This window comes from Motacilla alba, chromosome 4, assembly GCF_015832195.1.
Source record: "Motacilla alba alba isolate MOTALB_02 chromosome 4, Motacilla_alba_V1.0_pri, whole genome shotgun sequence".
NCBI classification, from domain to species: Eukaryota; Metazoa; Chordata; class Aves; order Passeriformes; family Motacillidae; genus Motacilla; species Motacilla alba.
The window spans coordinates 322,449-347,900 of record NC_052019.1 but is presented as its reverse complement, the minus strand read 5'-3'; the positions used below and the strand labels follow the sequence as shown (position 1 = coordinate 347,900).

General features: G+C 44.3%; 1 protein-coding gene across 1 annotated transcript in view; it reads right to left on the bottom strand.

Moving 5' to 3' along the window:
• ATRN (attractin) overlaps window positions 1-25,452 on the bottom strand; it is a 149,181-nt gene that overhangs the window by 22,041 nt on the left and 101,688 nt on the right. The window contains exons 25-26 of the mRNA XM_038134564.1: window positions 21,584-21,645; window positions 11,295-11,373 (exon numbers count right to left, since the gene is read on the bottom strand). Of these exons, the coding sequence (XP_037990492.1) occupies window positions 11,295-11,373; window positions 21,584-21,645 (141 nt within the window). The remainder of the gene's footprint in view (window positions 1-11,294; window positions 11,374-21,583; window positions 21,646-25,452) is intronic.

Below are 25,452 nucleotides of genomic sequence, written 5' to 3'. Positions count from 1 at the left end.
AGAGGACTGTGTCTGTAACTTGGGGGTGCACGCAAGGCATGATGAAGTCAATGTACGTAAGCTCAGGGGGTGTATGAGCTTCTATGGCTCTCAGTCTAGCTAAAAAAAACTGTAAAATTTTACTGCCACAAAATGCATTTGGAAAAGTTTTCCCTAATTTTTTGAAAGAAAAAAAGAAAGGAGGAAAAAAAGGCATTTTGAGCAGATTGTAGATACTGTCACGAAGAAAAAACCCAACAAATCCACACAAATGGAGTGTTCGTAAGCAAACTTGTGTGTAACTCACACTTGGGGAAAAGGACACGAGGAGTGCTCGGGTATTTAAAGCACACCAGCAGATTGCAGACGAAAGCAAGTGTGAAACAGATTGCTGGGTTGTTGTTCCTGTAATTGTCCCTTTCAGCTATTGCAAAGTGCTTTGTTTAATGGCTATAAAATCAATGAACAAGCTGTCCTGATGAAGATGTCCAAGAGACTGACGAACTAAAAGCTATTAGTTCTTCAAAGGAAGTTATTTTACTAAAGAAAATGTGCAATTTGGCAACATGACTCCTACTGAAGTCAAAAGTAGATTTGAGAATATAGAATCACAGGAATCACAGGTTTGGAATGGAAGGCATCCCAAAGACTTTCCAGTTCTACCCCCTGCCACAGTCAGAGACACCTTCTCCTATCCCAGGCTGCTCCCAGCCCTGTCCAGGCTGGCCCTGAATGATTTCAGGGATGGGAAAGACAGAGCCCTTCTGGGCACCCTGCGCCAGGGCCTGCCCACCCTGCCAGGGAACAATTACCATTTCCCAAGATCCCACCCAGCCCTGCCCTCTGGCAGTGGCAGCCATTCCCTGGCTCCTGTCCCTCTGTCCCTTGTCCCCAGTCCCTCTGAAGCTCTCCTGGAGCCCCTGCAGGCCCTGCCAGGGGCTCTGAGCTCTGCCTGGAGCCTTCCCTTCTCCAGGGGAGCATTCCCAGCTCTCCAGCCTGGCTCCAGAGCAGAGGGGCTCCAGCCCTGCAGCAGCTCCGGGGCCTCCTCTGGGCTCTCTCCAGCAGCTCCACGTGCTCCTGCTGCTGGCCCCAGGGCTGGGGCAGCTCTGCACGTGGGCTCTCACCTGAGGGGCACAGGGACACCATTCCCACCTTTCCTCTGCCATCACCCAGGGCTGGGGCAGCTCTGCACGTGGGCTCTCACCTGAGCATAAAAATGCCCGAACCAGATGAAATCAGAGGTCCAGGACACAACCAAAGCAGCAAATGCCTCAGTCTCTTCTCAGTCTCTCCTCAGTCCCTCCTGCACATTCCGGCTCCTGCGCTGGGTTGTCTGCAGCACGGACAGACAGCAGGACAGAGCTCTCCTTTGCTTTTAGTTAGTTTTAGCTCGCTGAGGCACAGAAGTTGCCTGGACTGTGGCTTTACTCTTTCTTTGGAGCTGTTCAAACCTGCTCTGGCTGAACACCCAGCAGAGCACCGGCAGCTGGCACCTGTGGCCACCGGGCCAGGGCTGGGCTGACGGAGGGACTGAGGAGACACTGAGGAGACACTGAGGAGACACTGAGGGGACACTGAGGGGACACTGAGGAGACACTGAGGAGGGACTGAGGAGGGACTGAGGAGGGACTGAGGCGAGACTGAGGAGGGACTGAGGAGGGACTGAGGAGGGACTGAGGAGAGACTGAGGAGGGACTGAGGCGAGACTGAGGAGAGACTGAGGAGAGACTGAGGAGACACTGAGTGAGCCGAGCTACAGCCCACAGAGTGACTTTCTGAGTGTGTCATCACTTTTGGAGCAGCAAGAGATTTTATTATTTAATTTTGTTCATTTTTTGTGCTGGTGAAGGCTTTGCCGGTTAAATCAACAGGGTTTTCCACTTTTTTCCAAGGAAATCTTTTCCCGAACTGGTTTGGGGAGGGGCTGCTTGAATTTGCTTTCCAGAGAAAGCCCTTTGGAGGTTTTCTCCCAAACTTGCCCTAAACCAGGACAACCTTCCACCAGACCAGGCTGCTCCAAGCCCAGTCCAACCCAGCCTGGAACCCTTCAAATGAAGTGATTCCTACCAGGAATATTTTTAATTCACACACATTTAGTAATGGACAATCTAAAATGAAGTGTGTGTTACTGATGGGAGAAAAACCTCCCAAGGAAGTGAGGAAAGCCTTGCCAGGCAGTAGTGCAGGCTCTCTCAGAGAAGACAAACAGCTATTCAGGTTACCAGGTTAATTGACTAATATAACCTATGCTGTGTTTCCTGACAGGAAAAGCCTGGACATTTTATTCCCACCATAAAGCAGCCACGAGGCTCAGTATAACCATCCTGCTTACATCCATCTCAGCAACTGCCCCTGCAGAGACTGCTTCATGACCACAGGGCCCCGGCAGCCTTGGGGATGGGGCTCAGGTATTTTCAGCCATGAAATAACAGTGATTTTTCCAGAAGTCACATATCCTGGATTTTATTTGCTCCTTATGAAGAATGGCCTTAAAAACAAGCTTATCAAAACAGTGATCTAGAACTTGTAAGGAACTCCAGTATCTACATGAGTAATTTGTCTCTCTCTCTTTTTTTTTTTTTTTTTTTTTTTTTTTTAAAGAAGGAAAACAGTAGGAACTCAAGGATGACAGTAGTGAAATACTGGCACAGGTGCCCAGAGAAGCTGGGGTTGCCCCTGGATCCCTGGCAGTGCCCCAGGCCAGGCTGGACACTGGGGCTGGGAGCACCTGGGACAGTGGGAGGTGTCCCTGCCATTGGCAGGTGGGGAAACAAAATGAGCTTTAAGGTCCCCTGCAAGCCAAGCCATTCTATGATTGTAAACCCATGGGTGTGTTAATTGAGCAGTGGGCATCAAAGAGCTTTCATTTAAGGGACAGTAAAAGCAAGCAGCACCCCACAGGAAGGGGAGGAAATTCCAGCAGACATGATGTATTCAGGCCAGGCAGCCTGAATGTCTGCTGGTGTGTCTGGTACCATTGCACCAGCCCATGGTCGAAGGAGGTGGAGGGGAGCCAGACAAGAGCAATGGTCTGATCAACAGTGGGTTTTGCCCTACAAAATTCATAGCTCTAATTTTTCAAGGTATTTCTGAATTTCAGAACCCACTGGTTGCTCTTTTTAGAGGTACAGCTACTCTGAGCATTCTGAGGACATACATTTGGTTTGAGAAGAACACGTGTTGAAGACATTCACAGAGCAAGCTACACGTTCCTCTACTTTGACAGAATCGCAGAATCATTAAGGCTGCAAAACCCTCTAAGACCATCGAGTCCAACCATTAACCCAGCACTGCCAAGGCCACCACTAACCCAAGTCCCCAGGTGTCACATCTGCACGGCTTTTAAACCCCTCCAGGAATGGGGACTCCACCACTGCCCTGGGCAGCTGCGCCAGGACTGGAAAGCCCTTTCTGTGACAAGCCTTTCCTTATATCCACCCTAAACCTCTCCTGGCACAGCTTGAGGCCATTTCCTCTCGTCCTGATGAGACAAATACCATTAGAAGTCATCCTTGAAAATTCATAATGACAAGCTTCAAGGCTGCTATGAATTTTAGATGGTGCCTCAAAGCTACAGTTATGACCAAGCCCCTGCTGAACTGGGTCTCTGATTCTGGAGTTCTGTGCCACTATGGAAAACATCAAGCTTCACTCTGTCATGAACAAGCAAAATCATACACTGCGCTCTCCATGCTGCCCACAGCCAACTTTAAAACCCAGGAGACTCCAAAATCAGCTGTGTGTTCTGAGCCACACCCCTGCCAGCATCGCACTGATGGACTGGCCAGAACGTCCCAGCTCTGCTGTCACAGCGAGGGAGAAAGATAAGGAAGATGGAGCTGATAAGAGGGATAGAACACCTATGAGTAAAGGCTGAGTTAGTTGGGGTTGTTCAGACTGGTATTTTCAGCTTATTCCTGCAAATCCTTTTGCTTCAAGGGCTCCATTTGAATTCAGCAGGCCGCATGTTCCATTTATGCACAAATAACTATTCCCGTATAAACCATCAACACCCTATTTTCAGCATGATTAACTCAGCTGGGAGAACACATCCCAGAACCCACCTGTAATGACATCTCCCAAAATGGCAGCTTGCAGGCTGCTGACAATCAGTACGAGAAGGGGACACCATCCTCACGGGGCTCCCCAGGACCTACGGAGAAGGTTCCAGCCCTGGCGGCAGTGGCAGGCTCTGCACATCTGCAGGGCCAGCTCCACCAGGTGCTCAGACCCCATGGAATCATGGACTGGTTTAGGTTGGAAGAGACAATAAAGACCACCTAATCCCACCCCCTGCCATGGCAGGGACACCTCCCACTGTCCCAGGCTGCTCCAGCCCCAGTGTCCAGCCTGGCCTGGGGCACTGCCAGGGATCCAGGGGCAGCCACAGCAAATCTGGGCACCCTCTGCCAGGGCCTCCCCACCCTGCCAGGGAACAATTCCCAATTCCCAAGATCCCATCCAGCCCTGCCCTCTGGCAGTGGCAGCCATTCCCTGGCTCCTGTCCCTGCAGGCCTTGTCCCCAGTCCCTCTGCAGCTCTCCTGGAGCCCCTGCAGGCCCTGCCAGGGGCTCTGAGCTCTGCCTGGAGCCTTCCCTTCTCCAGGGGAGCATTCCCAGCTCTCCCAGCCTGCCTCCATAGGAGAATCACTGCACGTTACTTGGAAGTAACATATAGATCCTGCTGTAGGAACATTTGCTTTATGTCATCATAACTTGGCGACCTTGGGGGAAAGGGAGTTACCTTCCAAAATAAAAATTGGCATCAGCAAAACATAAACATACAAGCCATAAATATTCCATGAAGATGAGCCACAAATGTCTCAGAACTAAGTGATTTAAAGTATTTAACTACAATTATACTAACTACCATATAAGTCAACAAACAAACATTTTCTCTGATGCTTTCATCATCACTGAAAATTAAGTTTTTAAGCCCCTAGAGCAGTGCACATATTAATGTTAGCTAATTAGTTTTGTAACTGACTTTGCAGGCTATGTTGAAAGAGAGAGGAGGAGAGAATTAATGTTCAAATCCTTCTCAACAGGCATTTCCACACTTCAAAACTATAACAAACCACAAAGCAAAGCTGCTGGGAAGTTGCCTCATGCTGAAATGACAGAAGATATTTAATTCAGGGCTGATTAAGATAAGCAAGTTATTCATCATAATCATGCCCAGTAGGAGAGCATAGAAATCCTGACCTTTAATATGAAGAATGAGATCATTTTTAAAAGACCAGAAGGATCTAGTCCATGCAGACTAAAATATACACCAATATGTGATAATTACACAATAGCACAATGAAGCTTTGACTGAGTAGAGCTCTTCTGGAATAATTACACGATCTCTCCCTGATTTTTCCAAATAACTAAATTAGATACCTGTATAACTGATGCCTACCATCAGAAAGAGAGCTTGGATTCTGAAAAAAGAACAGCTTCAAAACAGCAGTAGCAGGCTTTTTTAAAATAAGGTTGAACTCTCCTAGAGCTGGGCTTGATAGAATCATAGAATCATGGAGTGGTTTGGGTTGGAAGGGACCTAGAAGCCCGTCCAGTTCCACACCCTGCCAAACAGAAGGCTTGATCCAATGGGCTGGTATCCCAAGCAGGACACTCGAGCTTCATCTAATTTGATACTCCACCTTCATCTTTGCTCAAGCTCCCACCAGCTCTTCTTTGGGATATAAAACCAACTGAATTTTCTAGCACCAACTCCCCTGAGGACTCTGTCACAAGAGCTCCATGGTCTGCCAACGCCACGTCTGTGGCTGCCAGCCCCATCTGATGGTGTCCTACACAGGGAGGTTAGGGATCCAACTCATCAGCTGGAACTGGCCATCTGCAAGTGCCCCGAGAGGAGCTGCACTGGGCACAGGAGTGACAGGAGCATGTTCAAACAAAACCAGACCATCAATTTCCCCCCTAAGCAGGAATCTCTTGTCAGCACTAATATTTTGGGATGTTTTTCCTCTTCAGGGCACCTCTTATTTCTGCTGCAATTTCCTTCAGTTGGTGACCAAAGCCACATGGATCACTGCAGAGCACCCCGTGTTTGTATTTCGGAAAAAGCCTCCTGGCACTATGAGCTGGCTCCCATTCATGGATTTTAAATTTAGGGAGAGCGGAAAGTTACGATTATTTGATCTGACCTCCTGCCTAGCACGAGTCACTGAATTGCACCATGTGATTGACCTAGAAAAGGTCCTTCCAAAAGCACTCATTCTGAGAGCCATGTTTCTAAAAATATAAATTATTGGCATTGCCACTCTCACCATTAAAAACAGGAGAAAAACAGAACAATTTTTGATTTTTTTACGCCCAGTTGCAGACATTGGGTGTTACAGACTGGTTTGGTTTGGAAAGGACCTAAAGCTCATCTAACTCCAATCCCCTGTCATGGGCAGGGACATACTGTTTAAACTTTTGGCTGATCCTTTAGAAGATCCTCATCCCAGCATGAGTCTTCTATGATTCTATATAAACCTTCTATCAAACTTTAAAAATTCTCTACAAATCCATTTCCCATATGATTCCTTTCTGCAGCCACTGATTTGCATCACCAAACCTCAGTATGTTTTTCCTTGGAGAAAATGAGGAACTTGTGATGCTTTAAACACTTGCTTATCTTCCAGATAACAAATTAACCTTGCAGTGTTGTTCTCCACTATCTGCAACACCCAAAACATTGCTGAGAGTAGTGTGGACACAGTACTCCAATAACTGGTTACACCTAATAGTGACACTGAGTTCTTATTTTACTACTCATAAATGCAGGAAATGGAAATTTACATACAGCTTTAAAAACATCATGGCCACCATCACTTCAGTCTATTGTCCTGAGAACAGCTATTCTGGGAAGTAAACCCATCTTCACTGCATAAAAAAAAGATACCCAGGTTCATGTTTCCCACTGTAATGAGAGAAATTATTGTGCTCACCACAATTGTGGTGTGACTCAACCTCCTCAGTCACCTGCTGGCTGTGATTTCTCACTCCTCCAATTCTTGTTTTCCCTACAAACCACCCCAAATCCAAGCTTAATATTTTCTTTTTGCTGACAGACACCAAATAGTGCTGTCAGTGCTATGGAACAAGAAGATCTATGTGCAAAATGACTGCTGAGAGCTTGGAGAATACACCAGTAAACCCTCCAAAGTACCTGAGACTGCCCAAATCTAGAGAATTTTGTTGCCAGACCTTTTAATATTTCTCCATTAGTTTGATACCAAATCCTTTGGAGCAGATCCTGGTCCAAAACACCACTGAAGACTCTAAACAATGACGAAGATCCTGAATTACAGTTAGTTGAAAATATTCCAAATCTAAAGCTTTTTCTTTGACCAAGGATGCCCTTAATCACATTCTAAGAGAGAAGATCTAGGAGATGAATGAAATACTAAGGGATGAGAGCAGGAAGGGGAAGAAAATGAAGGCAGGGCAATAAATAACACACAGCACAGATCCCTTGGAACATCTTTGCATGGATGCTACAGCAGAGGATGCCAGTGGAAATAGAAGCATGACTAAGTTCTGAATACACTTGGGAGGGAAAAAGGTTTCAGCAACAAGGTCGAGACAGAGAAGGATAATTCCTGCAGTAAATCAATACACAAACCTCCTCCTGAATAACTGGGTGACTTGCAGAGTAAAAATATTCAGTCTTATATAGCCTTGGCAAGAAAGGAGGCAAAATACAGATCATTTTGTTAAGGGTGAAATGGAGCTCTAGACACCCAAATTTAGTTATCTCTGTAGGTGCTTGCTATTGATACTCCCCCCACACTCCAAAGAGGCACAGGGAGTGATCCAGCTGATCCTCCCCACCCTGGGTCAGCCACACTCCCTTCGCTGGGATGGAGCTATTCCTTGCTCCCAGTGAAGGAAACAAAGGAGACTGAGGGTAAAGAGGACTTGGATGCAAAAACAGAACAATAGGACAGAAAATTCCTGACAGCAGTTGAGCATATTGAAATTCTAACATCATGCTCATACTTTGTGCATTATTCTCTATTACCACTGTGATTCCTTTAACATGTAATTTTCTACAGACAAGACAGAGAGGTTTCCTATCCCTATTTCCTAATGTCATTCACCTCATTCTAAGCCTCCTATAAAAGCTGCCTTTTTATTTCTATTTTCCCTTTTTAAGATGTCTGAAGATACTCAAACATGGGGCTCAGTGGTAAGGGAATAAACACACAGTTTACAATTCCATCTTCTGAATGCCTGATATGACACAAATAATTCCCATTTTTACTGCAGGTCAAGTTTTACTCTTTGCAAAGCCTGAACTTCAGCTCAGTGTTCCCAAGTCATTTTCCTACAAGCCCACATTGGCTGCACTGTGTCTGCCCACCCCACAGACCCTGGAGGCTGAGAAGCACTGACACAGACCCCTGCAAGCAGCTGGGCAGAGAGGTTTAGCTGCAACACAGAAAAGGACAGTCAGGAGAATCTTGTGTGTTCTACAAGATCCTGATGGAGACTTTGGATTTGTAGCATGCTGCCTCCTCCATAAGGAGCAAAGCAAACTTGGTTTCAAGTGAATGATGCCGCTGTGCTCCATTCCCCAGCCACACCAAGCACAGCTGTCTGCCTTCTCCCAGCACACTTCCCAAGCAATCCTGGCTGTGTAATTTTGACCACCAAACCTGTCAGCACACTCCTTTCCTGCCCTGCACGTATCTCAGATAAGCCTCAGGCACCAGCTTTCCACTCAGCAGTGCTATAAGGATGTGGGCACTTGCAGTGCTCCTGCTGGAAGCAGAAGGGATGGACAGCTGGGAATTACCTGCACATTGCATCATATCTCACTGGCCTCTGGGCTAAAATCAGAGAACAAGCACAGACTTACTACACACATGGGAAGTTACAGAGTTACTGCAGACGTGAGAAACAGGTGATTGTAACTTCACTACCAGCCCAAACCAGAGAAAGATCTTCCTTCAGGGCTGCAGCATTTTGTAGAATCATGGAACACTTTGGGTTGGAAGGGACCTTGAAGATCTTCTAGTTCCAACCCCTGCCATGGGCAGGGACACCTTCCACTATTCCAGGGTGCCCCAAGCCCTGTCCAGCCTGGCGTGGGGCACTGCCAGGGATGGGGCATTGATCATTACTTAAAACTACTAAAGACACCTTTGCTTGGGTTTTTCACGAATCAGTAAAAAATTCCTCCACCTTCAAGCTATAAAGTCAGCTTAGATAACAAATTCTTGGGTGGACTTTTGCTTCTGGAGAAAGTGTATTAATATATGTAATTATGGCACAACAAAGATTTTAAACTGTTTCCTCAAGACTTACAAGTATTTTTAACAGAAAATGAATGGAACAGAAGAGATCCATTAATTACAAGATAGAGTCACTAGATAAAAAGAGAGAGCAAGATAAATAACAGCAGAAGACAGGAATGTGCCTGGAAAACACCACCCTGATGAACTGCCTGTCAAACAGCCACACATGTAGATTGAATTTAGACTGAAACATGCCAATATGTTGCCAGTAGTCCAGGGTTGTTTTTTTTTCCTTAAAACATGTATCAGACTGTAACTTAATTTATAGAGACATTTCTCACCTAGGCCACCACTCAAATACTTCAACTCCAAAGCACAGTATTAACTCCTTGGTCTATATTCCTTATACATTCCTAGATAACATTTAACCCCAGGAGCCACAGGGGATGTTATGCTGACTCCAGCTTAGTTTCTTGCCAAGAAAGCAAGCAGGAAAAAAACAGCTGCCCTAGTAAAAATTTATCTACCTTCAGAGAATACAGAAAGCCTCAAAGACTTCCATTATTTCCAAGATTAAGGGTTATCTGTTTGAAAAGCAATGATTATATTCTGCAGTGAGTTCACCAGTAAGAGCAGAAACATCTGAAGCAGAAAGAGAAAGAAGAGGAGAAGAGTTATCAGACATCATCCTGCTTTATTACCAGAGAGGAGCTCCTCATATGGAATAAATTCCTATTATTCACACCACTGCACTGCGAAGTACAACCAGCTACAGATTTCTGAAGATATGCAGGAAACAGGGACTTGCAAAGAATTCCAACACCGTAAAAATTAATCCCCAAATCCTCTTGATCAACTCCTACATGGGAACATTGAACACAACAGTGACACAGGTGGGTCTGCAGCTGCCAAGAGCTTCATCCCAGCAGGACAGCTGGGAGGAAAACCTAGAGGATTGGGCAAATCTCAAGTGAAAATCCCAAAGCAGGGGAGAAACACACCCTATTCCTTAGGGAATCTGACCTCAGGTGATGACATACAGATAACTATGTACAGAAACTGCACATGAACTCACTGGAATGATGTCTGGCTTCTCTCATTTTGCATACAAACAGATTAACACAAGACAAAGCTCCCAAAAATAATTCCAGGGGCAGCCCAGCCCAACCTCTGACAGCTGCACATTCCATGCCTCTAGCACCCAGACACCAGGAAAACCTGATGGGTGTGTGGGCAGCTGCTTGTGGCACCCAGGACTTCTCTGCAAACACAACTGGTGTATGTGGGCATTTGTGCTGAAAAATGGGGACTGAGGACACGTTCTTTGTGCCACAGCAATCAGCCACCTCGCTGGGGCACCCTGAGTGCTTTGGGTGGAACAGGAGATCAGGCTCCACTGAGAAGCAAGAAAGGAAGGTAGTGAACAAAAATAAATTAGGGATAAACAAGGAGGAACCAGATTTTGGGGGTGTAAAGCACTAAGTTATTTACATGAAGCAAACACAAAAAGTTGTGAAGCTCATTTGGACCATGGGTAGGTAAAGAGGAAAAAACTTTGGCCCTAAAATTCACATTTTTGAGGAGTAAGCTACTGGGTGGCTTCCCCACCTTTTTCTTATACCCCTAATGTTCCAGGGAAAAAAAAAAAAGCAACCACCCAAAATAGCTGAGTAAGATTTAATTTGAAAATGGGGATTTGACTTCTTTTTTTTTTTTAATGTATTACACAAGAATTAATGTTTCTATTTTCTATTTCCTAGTTTGAAACAGATATAAAGAATGTCCTAGTTTATGTGGTTGGGTACTCATGCTGTCTAGAAATAGAAGTTCTGGGAATTCAGGATATTCACCCCTATTTTTTTGGTGCTTCACAGAAACTGCAGCATCAGGATAGTAAAATAACATTATTTGTCACTGAAACTGTAATCAAAAATATGCTAAAGGCCTAAATAGCAGCACTAACTGAATTAGCTTAGCCTTCAATTTAAGGTTAATGTGATGCATATGTGAATAAATATGCATCTAGAGAGAACAACTATTAAAAAGTCATTTAAGGAACAACACTTTATCCCTCTCACCTCTCTCCGTCGTGATGCCCAGCAACTTTGTTTAATCTTCCAAACCACAGCTGCCACCAGGAGCAATGACAGGAAACAGCTGGAAAGGAAAGGCAAAAATAAAGAAAATAATATTTTATTGCTCTTGCTCATAACACACTGGCAGCTGAAAAACTCTAGGAAATGCAAAGTTAAATGAAAAGTTCGTATATTAGAGATACACTGAAGAAAGATAATCCAGCACAGTTCAATGCTTCTGATACCCAGTGAAGAATGACACACTTATTTTCATTATTTATATTGGGTTTTTTTAAGTTTCTTATCTGACTTACTTAAATGACAGTAAGGCTGAAAGATTTAATCAGATTAAAAAAGCCACTACTGCCTATCTCTGGTGATATTTTAACTGAGAAGAAAAGCCTTGAAAGAAGGAGAGAAAATCGATTATTATTTCCTTTCCAAATTACAAAAATAAGATATAATGTAGAGCAGGCAGGCTGTTGCAGAGCTACAGGCATTTCTTGATTTCCCCAAATTTGTATTGGTTTTCTTCATCAGAAGAGGAAGGGAAAAGGATAAATGGATATATCAATTTCTGGGGAAAATGCAGGGAAGCAGATATAATAAAAATGAGTAGTAATAATAATAATAATAATTATTATTATTAATTACAATAATAACCGACTGTATTGACATATATGATCTTATCACACTGAATATCTAATGAGCAACTTCAAGGCACACAAGCTAAGATCCAAATCTGAGCCCCGGTGGAAGCCTCCTTCCTCAAGGACTGCACTGATGGGTTACAGAAAACATCTCCAAAGCCCTCCCCACCTTCCAGCGTGTACTGAAAGACAGGTTAAAGGAAAGTTTCCATGGAAGGAAGATTAATCAGAACAGGTGACCTATGTGCTCAGCTGCAGCCTTCACAGTAACCATGGGCTCTGGATGCTCCCACAGGGCTTTGTCTCCAAGACAGAACTTGCCCAGGACTGCAGGGATGCTCTCACACTGCACCCTGCCAGGAGGGGACAGCCGGGGGGGCAGGCTGTGCTCCAGGGAACAGGGACAGGAGCAGAGGGAATGGCCTCAGGCTGGCCTCAGGGCGGGCACTGGGGAAATTCCAACATGGGAAAGGTGGTCATGCCTTGGAAGTGCCCAGGGAAGTGGTCCCCATCCCTGGGGGGATTTCAAAGCCCTGTGGATGTGGCCCTTGGGGACATGGGGCAGTAGGGGCAGTGCTTGAACTTGCTGATCTCAGAGGACTTTTCCAACCTAAATGATTCTGTGATACTATGACTTGGAAATGCCTATAATTAAACACCAGGATGGACAGCAGGAGCCATTGCCTGAGAAATGGTGAGGAGACAGTTCTCATTGCCATATCACCATCTACAGACTACGTGATATGAAAACTCCATGGACGGGGCACAGACACCCAAAGGCAGCCAGTCAGTGATGGGATTTTCAGGCTTACATATGCACAGAAATATGCTTCAGTATCATACAGCATATAATATTAAATAATATTAAAAAGTGTGCAGTTGTTTGAGTTGCATGGCCCTGGCACAGGTGCCCAGAGCAGCTGTGGCTGCCCCTGGATCCCTGGCAGTGCCCCAGACCAGGCTGGACACTGGGGCTGGAGCACCTGGGACAGTGGGAAGTGTCCCTGCCATGGGACTCGATGGGCTTTAAGGTCCCTTCCAACACAAACCATTCCATGATTTTATGATTTCAGATGCAGTTTATGTGCAACATGAGCTGCTGCCAGGGCTCAGCAGCGTTTACCTCCTCAGTACAGCTTTATTTGGGGAAACAAGATGGAAATCCAAAGGGCAGAGGAAAATGCCAGCAGTGCCAAAAATGCCATTCATCTCAAGCACCTCTGGTAAATTACCCATTTCAGAGGAGTTTCTCAGGAGGTCAGGCATACAGATGAACTTGCACTGTGCCACCCTTAGCCACAAAGTCAGTGAGGTCTCCACCTTTACAAAACAACATGCTCCAGTATCCATCAGACAGCTCCAGAAATACACACAGCAAATGGAAAACACACATCAAAACATGCTGAACTGCTGCAAGGATGGCCCCTTTTTAGGAAAATAGTGACCTCAGCAATGAAAACAGTTGGACCTCTTATTTTGAGAAGATTTCATAGACTCACAGAACCAATGTTGGACAAGACCTCTAAGATCATGAAGTCCAACCATTATTAACTCAGCACTGCCAAGGCCACCACTAAACCGTGTCACCAGAGGCCACATTTTTGGTGGCACTGTAAATATGTCTCCCTACATATTATTTACTCCTTTGGAGAAGAAAGCTAGAGTGAAGAACTAAGAGGATCACCTTTACTACTAACCCCCTTTCCAAAACGCAACACTGCACAACTCTGCGTGTTCCAGAGTCCTCCACTGGTTTCTCTTTCCTGCCCATTTCTGGCACCACAGCCAAGACTTTCTTGAGAAAATACAGAGAGGAATTAACAATTAAAGACTAATAAAAACTTCTCCTAAAATGCTCACCACAGTACCATTGTATTTCAAAGCAACAGCACCATACATCTTTGTATTGTCACAAGGAGGCAGCAAATACCCACAAAAGCTATAAAATCACTAAGGAAATATATTTTCCCCCTTGAACTAACATCCCTTGGAAGCACTTGGGGAGAAATAAAAGGCAGAGCCTGCTGCAGTCCATCACCTGCTGGAAGAGCCCCAGGGGTAGAGCAAAGTCAAGATCTATTGTTGCATTTACTCAGCCTAAACCATCCTGAAATAAGTTAAAAGATCTGATGTGAGCATCAGTAGCTCTGAAGAAGGGTTTTTTCCAACTTTCTCTGGGAAAGCAACTTTGTAGATGTGGAAGCAGCAGAAAGAAGCAGCTGCATGCAGAGAGAGAGGTGTTGGGAAATGATTTGGAGTGAGAGCTGAGGCTGGCAGAGTCCTGGGTAGAGCTGTGCTCTGCCCTGCTCTCTCAACAGCTTCAGACACATCTCTGCCATGAATATCCACTTGCTTACAAATGACTTTCAAAATAAACATTTACTGCAGGATTTGCTTTGCCCTCTCCTCTTTTTTCCTCCAAAAATAACAGCCTACCAAGAGCATCCTTCATCCCAGAAATCCACTCTTCACACAAGTCTTCTCTCTGCAGCTTCGCCCATCTCAAATGGCTCCAGGCAGAGCTCAGAGCCCCTGGCAGGGCCTGCAGGGGCTCCAGGAGAGCTGCAGAGGGACTGGGGACAAGGGACAGGAGCCAGGGAATGGCTCCCACTGCCAGAGGGCAGGGCTGGATGGGATCTTGGGAATTGGGAATTGTTCCCTGGCAGGGTGTGAGGCCCTGACACAGGTGCCCAGATTTGCTGTGGCTGCCCCTGGATCCCTGGCAGTGCCCCAGGCCATGCTGGACACTGGGGCTGGAGCAGCCTGGGACAGTGGGAGGTGTCCCTGCCCATGGCAAGGGGGGGCAACAAGGTGATCTTTAAGTTTCCTTCCAACCCTAACTATTCTGTATTTCTGTCAACTGTTGGATTTCCATTTTCCTGTGACAACATCCAGCTTGAGAAAAAAGGATACCAGCAAACTCAGGTGTGGAACCAGACTGGAAGCAAAAAGAACCATCAAGACCCACCTAACACCCTGGAGAGTTTTTAATCCCAGGGAAATTTGAACATTACTCCATTTCAGCCAGGTCCTACCAAGGAGAGCTTCCACTGGCTCACACAGTTATAAAAAATTGTGCTTACACAGCATAAATATTGCAATGCAGGGAGGAGATACATTTAAATTTTATGGACAATAGTCTATTTGGCAAATAGCTTTATTAATTCATTCTTAATTATTCATTAGATTATTTAAGTACAATAAATGAGCAATGTGGTTATAAATAATCTCTCCTCAGTTGGCCTCAACACACACATGAAACCTCAGCTGATCAGCCTTCAGGCTACCACAGGGTATTCCCACAGTGACACAAAAACCTGAACTTAAACACACTGTCTAGTTTTATTCTGGACTTTAATCTCCTTTTCCACAGAGAGAATGTTCTCTCCACTCCTGGTATCCTTAAAGCTTTTCAAACAAGTACACTTTCATTTTTAGATGTCTGGAAAACTCCATCAGCACTTTACTGTGATCCATTCTCAGGAGGGGAGAAGAAAATCCGTCTGGAGTATTAGGGCCCAATTATTAAACCCTCGTGAAATGTTTATCCACATCAGAATTGCTTGTAAAAAATGGCAGCTTTAAACACCAAAATGTACAGCAGCCTCACTGCTAATGTGCTTTAACATATACAGGTCACTTAATAATTTCAGACAGCACTGCCATGATTACTAGAAACACAGCCCAAGTTATTTTGATGAATTAGAAGCCATTTAAGTGCTATTTACAGGTAAATTTTAATATGCTGGAGAGCTACAGGACACATTTTAAAGGACTGGACGCATTAATCCTTGAAATAATTGTAACAAGTGTATAACATGCACTTGGTTGGCTGGGCTCTGCCCAACAGCTGCCTGCAGCCCACCAAGCCAGATTCCTGGCCTCATCCTTCTGCTGAAGGTGGCACAAGGCTCAACAAGCCACAGCTCGCCCTGGTCATGGCAGAGGAGGGCAGTGCAGGCAGGGAAGCCAGGTGGAAAGGAAGCACTGCAGAGCCACCCAACCCCCTTCTCTTCTCCCCCACCCTGGTGGCATGGGGAGGAGAATCAGATGTAAAATTTGTAGGCTGAGAGAAGAACAGTTTAATAATGGAAAACAAAATAAAATACAATAAATAGCTAATAATAATAATGATATTAAAAAGAGAAACTAAAGAAGCCAACCAACCATGCTCAGCACCTGCTGACCAGTGCCAGCCCCCCTTCCCAGATCAGACTCCTGCAGGCAACTCCCCCAGCTGACACACCGGGCATGATGCTCTGAGCTGTGGAATATCCATTTGGCCAGTTGGGCTCACCTGTCCCAGCCATGATCTCTACCAGTCTGAGTAACTCCTCACTGGCTGAGCAAGAGAAAACAACCAAAACCAACAAACTTCTGAGAAACACAACTTAGCAAAACCCAAATAGCAACACCCATCAGTGTATTATTATTAACATTAATCTAACTCTGAACTCAAAACACAGCCCTAGAACAGCTCCTGAGAAGAAATGAACTCTATCCCAGCCAAAACCAGGACAGCAAGTCTGATGAGAAGCAGCTGAGGGAGCTGGGAAGGGGCTGCAGAGTTCCCGAGGGAGCTGGGAAGGGGCTGCAGAGTTCCCGAGGGAGCTGGGAAGGGGCTGCAGAGTTCCTGAGGGAGCTGGGAAGGGGCTGCAGAGTTCCTGAGGGAGCTGGGAAGGGGCTGCAGAGTTCCCGAGGGAGCTGGGAAGGGGCTGCAGAGTTCCCGAGGGAGCTGGGAAGGGGCTCAGCCTGGAGCAAAGGAGGCTCAGGGGGCCCTTGTGGCTCTGCACAGCTCCTGCCAGGAGGGGACAGCCGGGGGGGTCGGGCTCTGCTCCAGGGAACAGGGACAGGAGCAGAGGGAACGGCCTCAGGGGAGCCTCAGGGTGGATATTGGGGACATTCCTCATGGAAAGGGCAGGGGTGCAGTCCCCATCCCTGGGGGGATTTCAGTGCCCTGTGGATGTGGCACCTGGGGACATGGGCAGTGGTGGCAGTGCTGGGGGAGTGCCTGAACTCGCTGATCTGAGAGGCTGTTCCAGCCTCAATGATCTTATGATTCTATTCTATGGTTATGGAGATGAAGTAAAGAGTGCTGAGAACGTGGAAAGAAGGAAGTTATGGATGCTGAACTGGTAACCTTCTTCACTTTCTTAGAAATAATGTGAAGATATTCCCAAGCTCTTCCTTTTTCAAAGAAATAAAAAACAAGACTGTATTTTAAGCACATATGCAGTAATGCCATTTTTGCTGCAATAAAAAAATTATTTAATAAGCAACAAGAGTAAATAAAATATCTGCAGCATAACTACAGATTTGAATTACTGCAGGAGGCCATTCCCACTTAATGAAAACACTGGGAAAATACATACAGTCAGGGAAAACAATATACAACACATAAAACCATCTGCCTGAGTCTTGCACTGAGCAAACAGTGCTCCTGCTCAAGTTTTTCTGAGGAACAAGTCCAATTATTTGTATCAAACTAAAACTACACCATTTCCATTTGATATTCAGACCCTAATAGGGGCACATGAGGTTTGATGTGCCACCACAAAAACACTAAACTGCAGCTTTTATTCCATTTGTGAAATAACACCCATTTCTCTAACAATCATTGTAAGGCTTCAGCTGGATCACGGAATTACACACTGCTTTGGGCTGGGAGGGACCTTATATCCAGCTTCAACCACCCTGCACAGGCAGCAACACCTCCCCCTAGACTGGAGCAAACACTGGACTCCCTTAGAAGGGTGTTTCAAGGACAGATAATGAAGACAAGACAAACAGCAGGCAAGAAACAAAATAAGCTGTGCATGTGAGAGCCAGCAGAGAAGTGCAGTAGAAGACACCTGAGGTATATGGTAAATCCATGTAGTAAAGCTCAGGATGAGATCACAGAGTGGAATCATGGAATGGTTTGGCTTGGAGAGACCTTAAAAGGCCATCTCATCCAACCGCTCTGCTGCCAGCAGGAACATCTTCAACCAGGTCAGATTGCTCAGAGCCCTGTCCAGCCTGGAGTGGAATGTTTCAATGACGGGTATCCACCCCTCCTCTGGGAAGCCTACTCCAGTGTCTCACTATCCTCACCATAAAAAATTTCTTCCCTGATCTAGTCTTAATAGACCCTCTTTCAATTAAAAGTCATCACCCTTTGTTCCATCACTACAGGTGCCACTTAAATGTCCACCCCATCTTCCTTTGAACCCCTTTTAAGGATGTAGAGATCCCAATAAGGTCTCCCAAGTGCTCTCTAGGCTGACGGTTGAAGGGAAGAAAAGGAAAAGGGAAGAATGGAAGAAGGGAAGAGAAAGAAAAAGGGGGAAAGAAAAAGGTGGAAATAAAAAGGGGGAAGGATTATTGGGCAGTAATATGCGCTTACAAGGCCACAAATATTTTTACATCTTCTGTACATAAAGGCGCACTGGTGATTAATACCTGTGATAGGTGTGCTGGCAGACAGATTTTTTGTAAGATAAGGATGAATAAAAAATGTTCACTAGAAATTGTTAAAATAGCTCAAACTATGTGCTGAAAGACAGCTGTAAATTAAAGAGCTGTGTTATGAAAAGCAGAGAGGAGGAAAGAGAAAACCCAGTTTCCTTGCAGTTCAATAGCTTTGCAAAGGTTAACAATGGTTGGAATATAATTTCTCCTCCGGCTCTGATTATAATGCAATATTAATGATCTCGGAACTTCACCGCTCTACCCAACCTTTATCCACTGACATTTTCTTAGCTTAAAATAACACATTCATGTGTACAAATTAAGGGTCATACACAGCCCCCTGCCTGGCTTGCTGCTGGACTCCAGGAATCCAAGAGCCCCTCTAAATGCAAGGCACAGCCCTCTGATCACAGGAGCCAGCTCCTAAATGAAATGAAAACCAGTCCTGTGTCCTGCTCCACACTGCTCCACTGGTGCTGTTTGAATGCAAGACCAGGTTCTGCTTTTCCATGCCCCTGTGCACCTCACAGGCAGCCCAGCCAGTGCCTGGGATATCAAAACTCAGCAGGGCTGGGGTTTGGCAAGCCCACAGCTCTCTGCAAGGACTGCACTGACCTAGTTCATCTCAAATGTCAGCAGTGAAACTGAAAATCCCCCAGGTCCCTCTCAGGTGCTCCACACAGCTCAAGGCACAGATGATGCCTCCAGCTGCACAGCAGAAAAAGCACAGTTAGGATGGGCTTACAACCAAGTGGTGGAAGTGGCTTCCAGAATATAAAAATATATATATAAATATATTTATAAAAATATAAAAATCCAGCTCCGAATGATTTCCCAAATTTACTGAGTCACAGAATGGTTTGGGTTGGAAGTGATCCTAAAAACCACCTTGTTCCAGTCCCACTACCATGGGCAGGGACACCTTCCACTGTCCCAGGGTGCTCCAAGCCCCATCCAACCTGGCCTTGGACACTGCCAGGGATGGGGCAGCCACAGCTGCCCTGGGCAACTCCTGCATTTCCTGCAGAACAGCAAAATGAAGCAACACCCTTAAATGTGCAAACAGAAAGCCTCTGAACATCTATTTTCCAGAACAACTCTTTAGGTCTCCATTACACCTAAGAAGTTGATACATATCCCAGGTTTTGAGTTTGGTGTTAATGATACCAACTGGTTTCAGGTTTTCACAAAGCATTTTCCTTGCCACTATTTTAAGGAGCAAATTCTCAGCCAACTGTCGCTTTTTAACAGCACATGGGGCTCTCAGGTATTAGTTATTTATGGTTTGCCTTGGATCCCACAGTAATTATGAAATGTGCCCTAGAGCATTAAAAATTCAAATGTTTCAATAGTTTCCCCTACACCCAGTGAGATGAATCACACTGTTTTAATCCACTGGTTAATTAGGGAGTTATGGTAAAATAAAACACCTGGAGAGAAGCTAAGGAATAGTGAAAGAATCAAAGAATTTCTAGCACACTATAAATGCTTAACTGGAAAACAGCAGTAAACTGTCTTCTCCCAAATCCACGTATTCTTATTCCTCTGGCTTGTTAGGATGTTAAATGATATTGCAACATTACTTCTCAAGGAGAGCCATGTGATAACAGTGATGGAGGAAAGGAAACTTGCAGCCTTGGGACAAGTATGTTCAGCTGCATGTGCTCACTGAGACACAGAGTGCACTTATCTTCTGTTTTAACCTGGGACTGGAATCATGGAAGGATTTGGGTTGGAAGGGACCTTAAAAATCCCATCCAGTGCCACTCCCCTGCCATGGCAGGGACACCTCCCACTGTCCCAGGCTGCTCCAGCCCCAGTGTCCAGCCTGGCACTGCCAGGGATCCAGGGACAGCCACAGCTGCTCTGGGAATCTCTTCAAATAAAGAATCTGGAGCAATCCCTCATCCTGAGGAGTTTAAACCCTCATGTGCAGATGTAGTTGGGTCTGTAAAGCACTAATGGACAGGTTTTGTAGTGCAGATTTATCTTATACAATTAGAAAAGAATTAAGGAACCAACTGCTTCCCTCTTCATTTTCCTAATAAGCAATTACCCTGCCACAAAGATTTTTAGGGAAGATGTTGACTGTGATTAATTCAGGAAAACAAATGATTAAGCCTGAGCCAGGAGTAACCACCTACTCTTCTCCAATGGCAGGAAGGTGGTGGTTCTGACTCCCAGGGATCAAACCTACTGAGATTCCCAGGGACTGCACTGAAGCAGATTCTATTCTCTAAAAGCTCCAAATGAAAAAAAAAATTACATAAACCACTTGTCTGAAGGATCTGTCTGGAGCTTCTTGCTTTAATTAAATTTAGCATGAAATCTAAAGCAAGATATTATTCCCACTGCTCATTTAATACCAGGCATAATATTGCCTACTTTAAAACAGGCTGTAAGACCTGGAGTAGTGATTATTCCATGCATATCCCTCCTGTAGAACCCCTTATCCATCAGGTATTGGTTTCCACTTCTGGAGTATTAGCAGTCCCTAAAACAGAGGCCAGTACACTGGATTCTGGAGCTTTCAAGAGAGGCCTGCTGTGCTTTACAAGTGTTTCACCTCTTTGTTAGGTCTGTATTTTTTGGAGGAATGAAGAGGAGACAAGTATTGAAATGGCTTCTGTTGGTTCCCACTCTGAGGGAATCATCAGCTCACTTGACACTAAGAAATGAACTTGGAGCTGTGTATGAAAACCAGAAGTATTTGGCTTCCACTGAACTGTAACATATGTTTGTATTTAAATTGACATACTTTCAGAGTTCAGTTTAAAAACAAAAGGTGGTACCTAAAGAGCTGGAAATTACCCCAGACTTAACTCTTTGCAAAATAACTCTCCTGGTTTATGGCTGGTGTCTGACAAGGTGTGACAACCTGCAGTAAGTCACACACAGCTGTGGCGAGTCAATGTTTTCCACACCCTCTCAAAAGGAACTTCTCCTTTTCCAAAAGCCTCTCCCAGCCCCATCCTCCCTCTCCCTGCATGCCCTGGCATCACGCATTGGCAAAGATGCACAATTAATTTTCTTAATTCCTAATTAAACATTTAAATCAGAGTGAGGATTTCCATTTTCTAGGCTGTGCTGTAAGCAGGATGTTTAAGTTAAAAAAAACAGACCAAGAAGAACCCAAACTCTGAAGCCCAGAACCTAAGGAAGTAACATTTAGCTGTCTTAAATGAAAAGTACCTGAAAAATGTCACAAAGAACTGCACCAGGTCCATAAAGTTGCTGTGCTGTGAGAATGCAATCTGCAAAAGAAAAGCAAATGCTTTCTGTTACTTACTGGAAGGAAAATTCATATTTCAAGATTTGTAAAAAGGATTTAAAATGACAATGAAAAGCACCTTCACTCAGATAAATTTATATTTTTCAACACTGTTTTTGAAAAAGAATGGAAATGTTCTGAGGGAAAAGAAAATAAATTATAACATATATCCCAGAAATGAAGCGGAACAAGTAACTCTGTCTCCCAGCCACGTTCCAAGGAATATTCTTCAGTGCACACTGAAGAAAACACTACTTCAAAAACTTAGAACAGAGATTTCACAGAGCTGCAAATAATCTTTAATTAAAAGTGAAAATCTTTAATTATTGTTTACACAGCAACCCAAAATTTAGTATTTACATTTCAAACAATATCCAGATAACAAAATCTCCTCGAAAAAGGAACTTACACCAAGAGCTGCAAAGAGGCACGAAACACAGAAGATGACAGACACTGTGAAAACAGCTATGGCATTCATCTTAGCTCACGGCCCTGCAATCCCACGGCAGAGCAGGGAAAAACACCAGAACACTTGGGACAAAACCAGAGGGAAGAGGCCAACAGGAAACTGGGAGGTGGTTAGAGGCAAAAGGGAAGATTAGGGAGCCTGGGTAAAAATAACAACGTGGAGGGGAGGTGAGCCAAGAGAAAAGCAACTTGTGCAATATTAGGGATCAGAAGTTCTTTCCAGGTACCACCTATTTCCTCTGCCTATCAATCTCTCAGCACCACAACAGCATATTAACTCTTTCATGAAGTAACAGAACTCATTCAGAATTAAAGTGAAATCTGCACTGACAAAAGCTTGTTGGATATTGAATCCGTTTCTGGTGTCATTTGTTGTTTTTCTCCCTTAATAAAGAGTACTTATGGCAACATTAGCATAAACATAAATCCCTCCTCCCAGTAACAGCCCCATCCCAGAATTAATGAATATGTGTAAAATGACTCATTGCTTGGGTTTCTGTTGCTCTGAAACATTTTCTATGATTATATTTGCTTTAAATATCCATTGTAACTTGGTACAGAAGCTGGCAAAAATAGTTTTCTTATCAATAAATTGACATATTTTGAAGTTGAAAGTTCCTCTGCAGTTCACAACCACTGTGTGGCTGGAAAGTGAACTCCAAACCTGCACACCAAATGCTGCAACCTCAACAGTCCTGCCTATACAAGACAAGAAAACAGTTTCTTGTTGGTCTTTGCTTCTGAAGTGCTTCCCTCTAGTCTTCTAATTATTAAAAGATAGTGAGCAAGATTTCACTTTTTGTGTAAAAAATCACTGCCTAGTAACTTAAGTTGTACAGTATTGGCATAAATGGATATTCCAGAATAAACATAATATTCTGGAATGTATTTTAGGCAAAGATAATCCTTACTGAAATATCTCATCCCAAAATACCAACATGTAACACAGCCTGTATAAAAGAAAACCTTTTCATATTATTTCTGAGAATAGCCATGATGCTGAGTGACTGTAAAATATGCATTTCAAAATAAAGCCCTTGTTATGTATCAACAATCCTTTAGCAGAAAAAGAAAATTAAAAGCACAAAGGAATCATTGACAGGCCAGTCCCCTGTGGATGACCATTAGGATCAGTTTCTGTGATGGAAACCAAAACTTGCTCCCATTAGAAGAAACAAGAAACTGTTATTTTTAAAATAAGAGAGATTCTATTAAAGATTAATGAGACTGTTACCAGAGAAGGGCTTCTCATTTTTTGATAACAACTGCAGGAAACAAATAAAAACAAAAACAAACAAACAAAAAATAATGTAGGTTTATTTCACACAGAAGCCTTACAAATGCTTTACCAGCAGTGATTATTTTCTCTACCTGTTGGAGTTCTTCTCCTATAAAGCCCAATTGAGGACCTGTACCTCATACATGGATTAAAAAAACCAGATTGTTTCTACAATTTATTCCTCACAAGCTGAAAATACTTTTTGCCATCAAACCTGACCAATCTGTGTCACAGGCAATTTGGTCTCATAATTGTTAATGGTTTGCTTACTTAGAGCTTAATTTCCCCCAATATAATCCGTTCCCAGGACTTAATTAATTCAGTTACATTGAAAGTTTGGTTGGAAATAGCTGTTGAAAGTAGGCTGTTCATTCTGGATCCATGAAAAATATGGCACCAATTTCTTAGCAGGCCGGGTTTTTAATTAAGTTTAGCTGACAGTAGAAGATTCATTTATCCATTCTCAAAAAATGAATTCTGTACCAAAGGCTGAAGCAGTTTCAGTGCAGGAAAGCTCCATGGGGCTCATGCCAGGTACGGGGCAGAAGCCGGGCTCAGCTGCACCATCCAATCCCCACTTTCACATCAAAGAATCCCAGAATTGTTTAGGTTTGGGCTCTGGGCCCATCCAGGGCAGCCATCCCCCTGCACTGCCACCACTGCCCCATGTCCCCAAGTGCCCCACATCCACAGGGCTGTGAAATCCCTGCAGGGGGAGGATTGGACTGGGGATTCCAGCCCTGCTCTGGGCAGCCAGGCCTGGACAGCCCTTTCTGGGAAGAAATCTCCCCTAAAATCCACCTTAAACCTCTCCCTGGGCACACCTGGAGTCCCCCTCAGCCACTGTGGCACAGCACCCCAGGTCCCCGTCCATGGAGCAGCTCCCTGACCCTTCCCAAGCCATCCAAGGAGGTTTCACACCCTGTTCTTAGGAACACACGGCACCCTCAGATACTTCGTCATGGTAATTCCACAGAACATTACAAAGCTTGTGTTTATCTTATCTGGAAAGGTCCCCTGGAGAGCACGGCCGCCTGTGCTGCTTTTCCTGCTGCCACATCATTTCAAGTACCAAAATGATCCACCTGCTTCCCAGAGAACCAGAAGTAGCTGGCTGCACGGACTAACAAAAATTTGTAATGAAGAGCTTTACATTTTTTATCATTTGATTAGCATAAAATATGAAGCCAAGAAGAAAATTTGGCTTCCTTTAACTAGCCAACATCTAAAAATTGCACTGGCTTTGAAATCAGTACACGCAAATTTCAAAGGACTCAATGGCAAATGACTTGGCCACAAAATAATATAAGCAAAGGGAAAGTATATTTGAACCCAACAGACATTTCAGTAACAGTTGGTGTTTCAAACTCAAAATACTGCTGGAGCTAAACTTCAGCCTGTGGCTGATAGAAATTTTGAAAATCCAATTAGAACAATTACATACCAGGACTTGGTTTGCATAAGTACCAGAGTTTGTTCTTCAAGAGAAAAGAAAACTGAAAATAATTTTGAGATAACAATTTTGTACTAAATTAGGCCAACTAAGACCTAAGTTAACCGTAAACCTGTGCATGCAACAATACCTAAAATTACTTAAACCTCTCATCTTGTGATCTGCAAGTGTTCTGAACTCTTTAAAAACAAATTGAGTTTCACATACCACTAAGAAAAATCAGTCCACAACCAAATACAAAATTATGTAGAAATTTTTTGTTAAATCCAGCAAGGATTAAATTTGAGCAACTCCTCCCATTTAACTGTAACAAGCAGATGTACAGGTAATTCAGCACAGCATAACTCTTTCTACTTGCGCTGGAAGTTACTGATATTTTATAGAAAGCCAAACTATTCACCACAATCGGATTAGGACAACAGCTTCTCCAAACTAAAAAAAAAATAAAAATCCAATATTATACACAATATTAGCACCCCTAATCTAAAGTGAACTAAAGAACTGAAAACACAAGAGTTGGGGTTGATGCAGAAGGCTCTAGGGAGACCTTGCAGGGCCTGCAGGGGCTCCAGGAGAGCTGCAGAGGGACT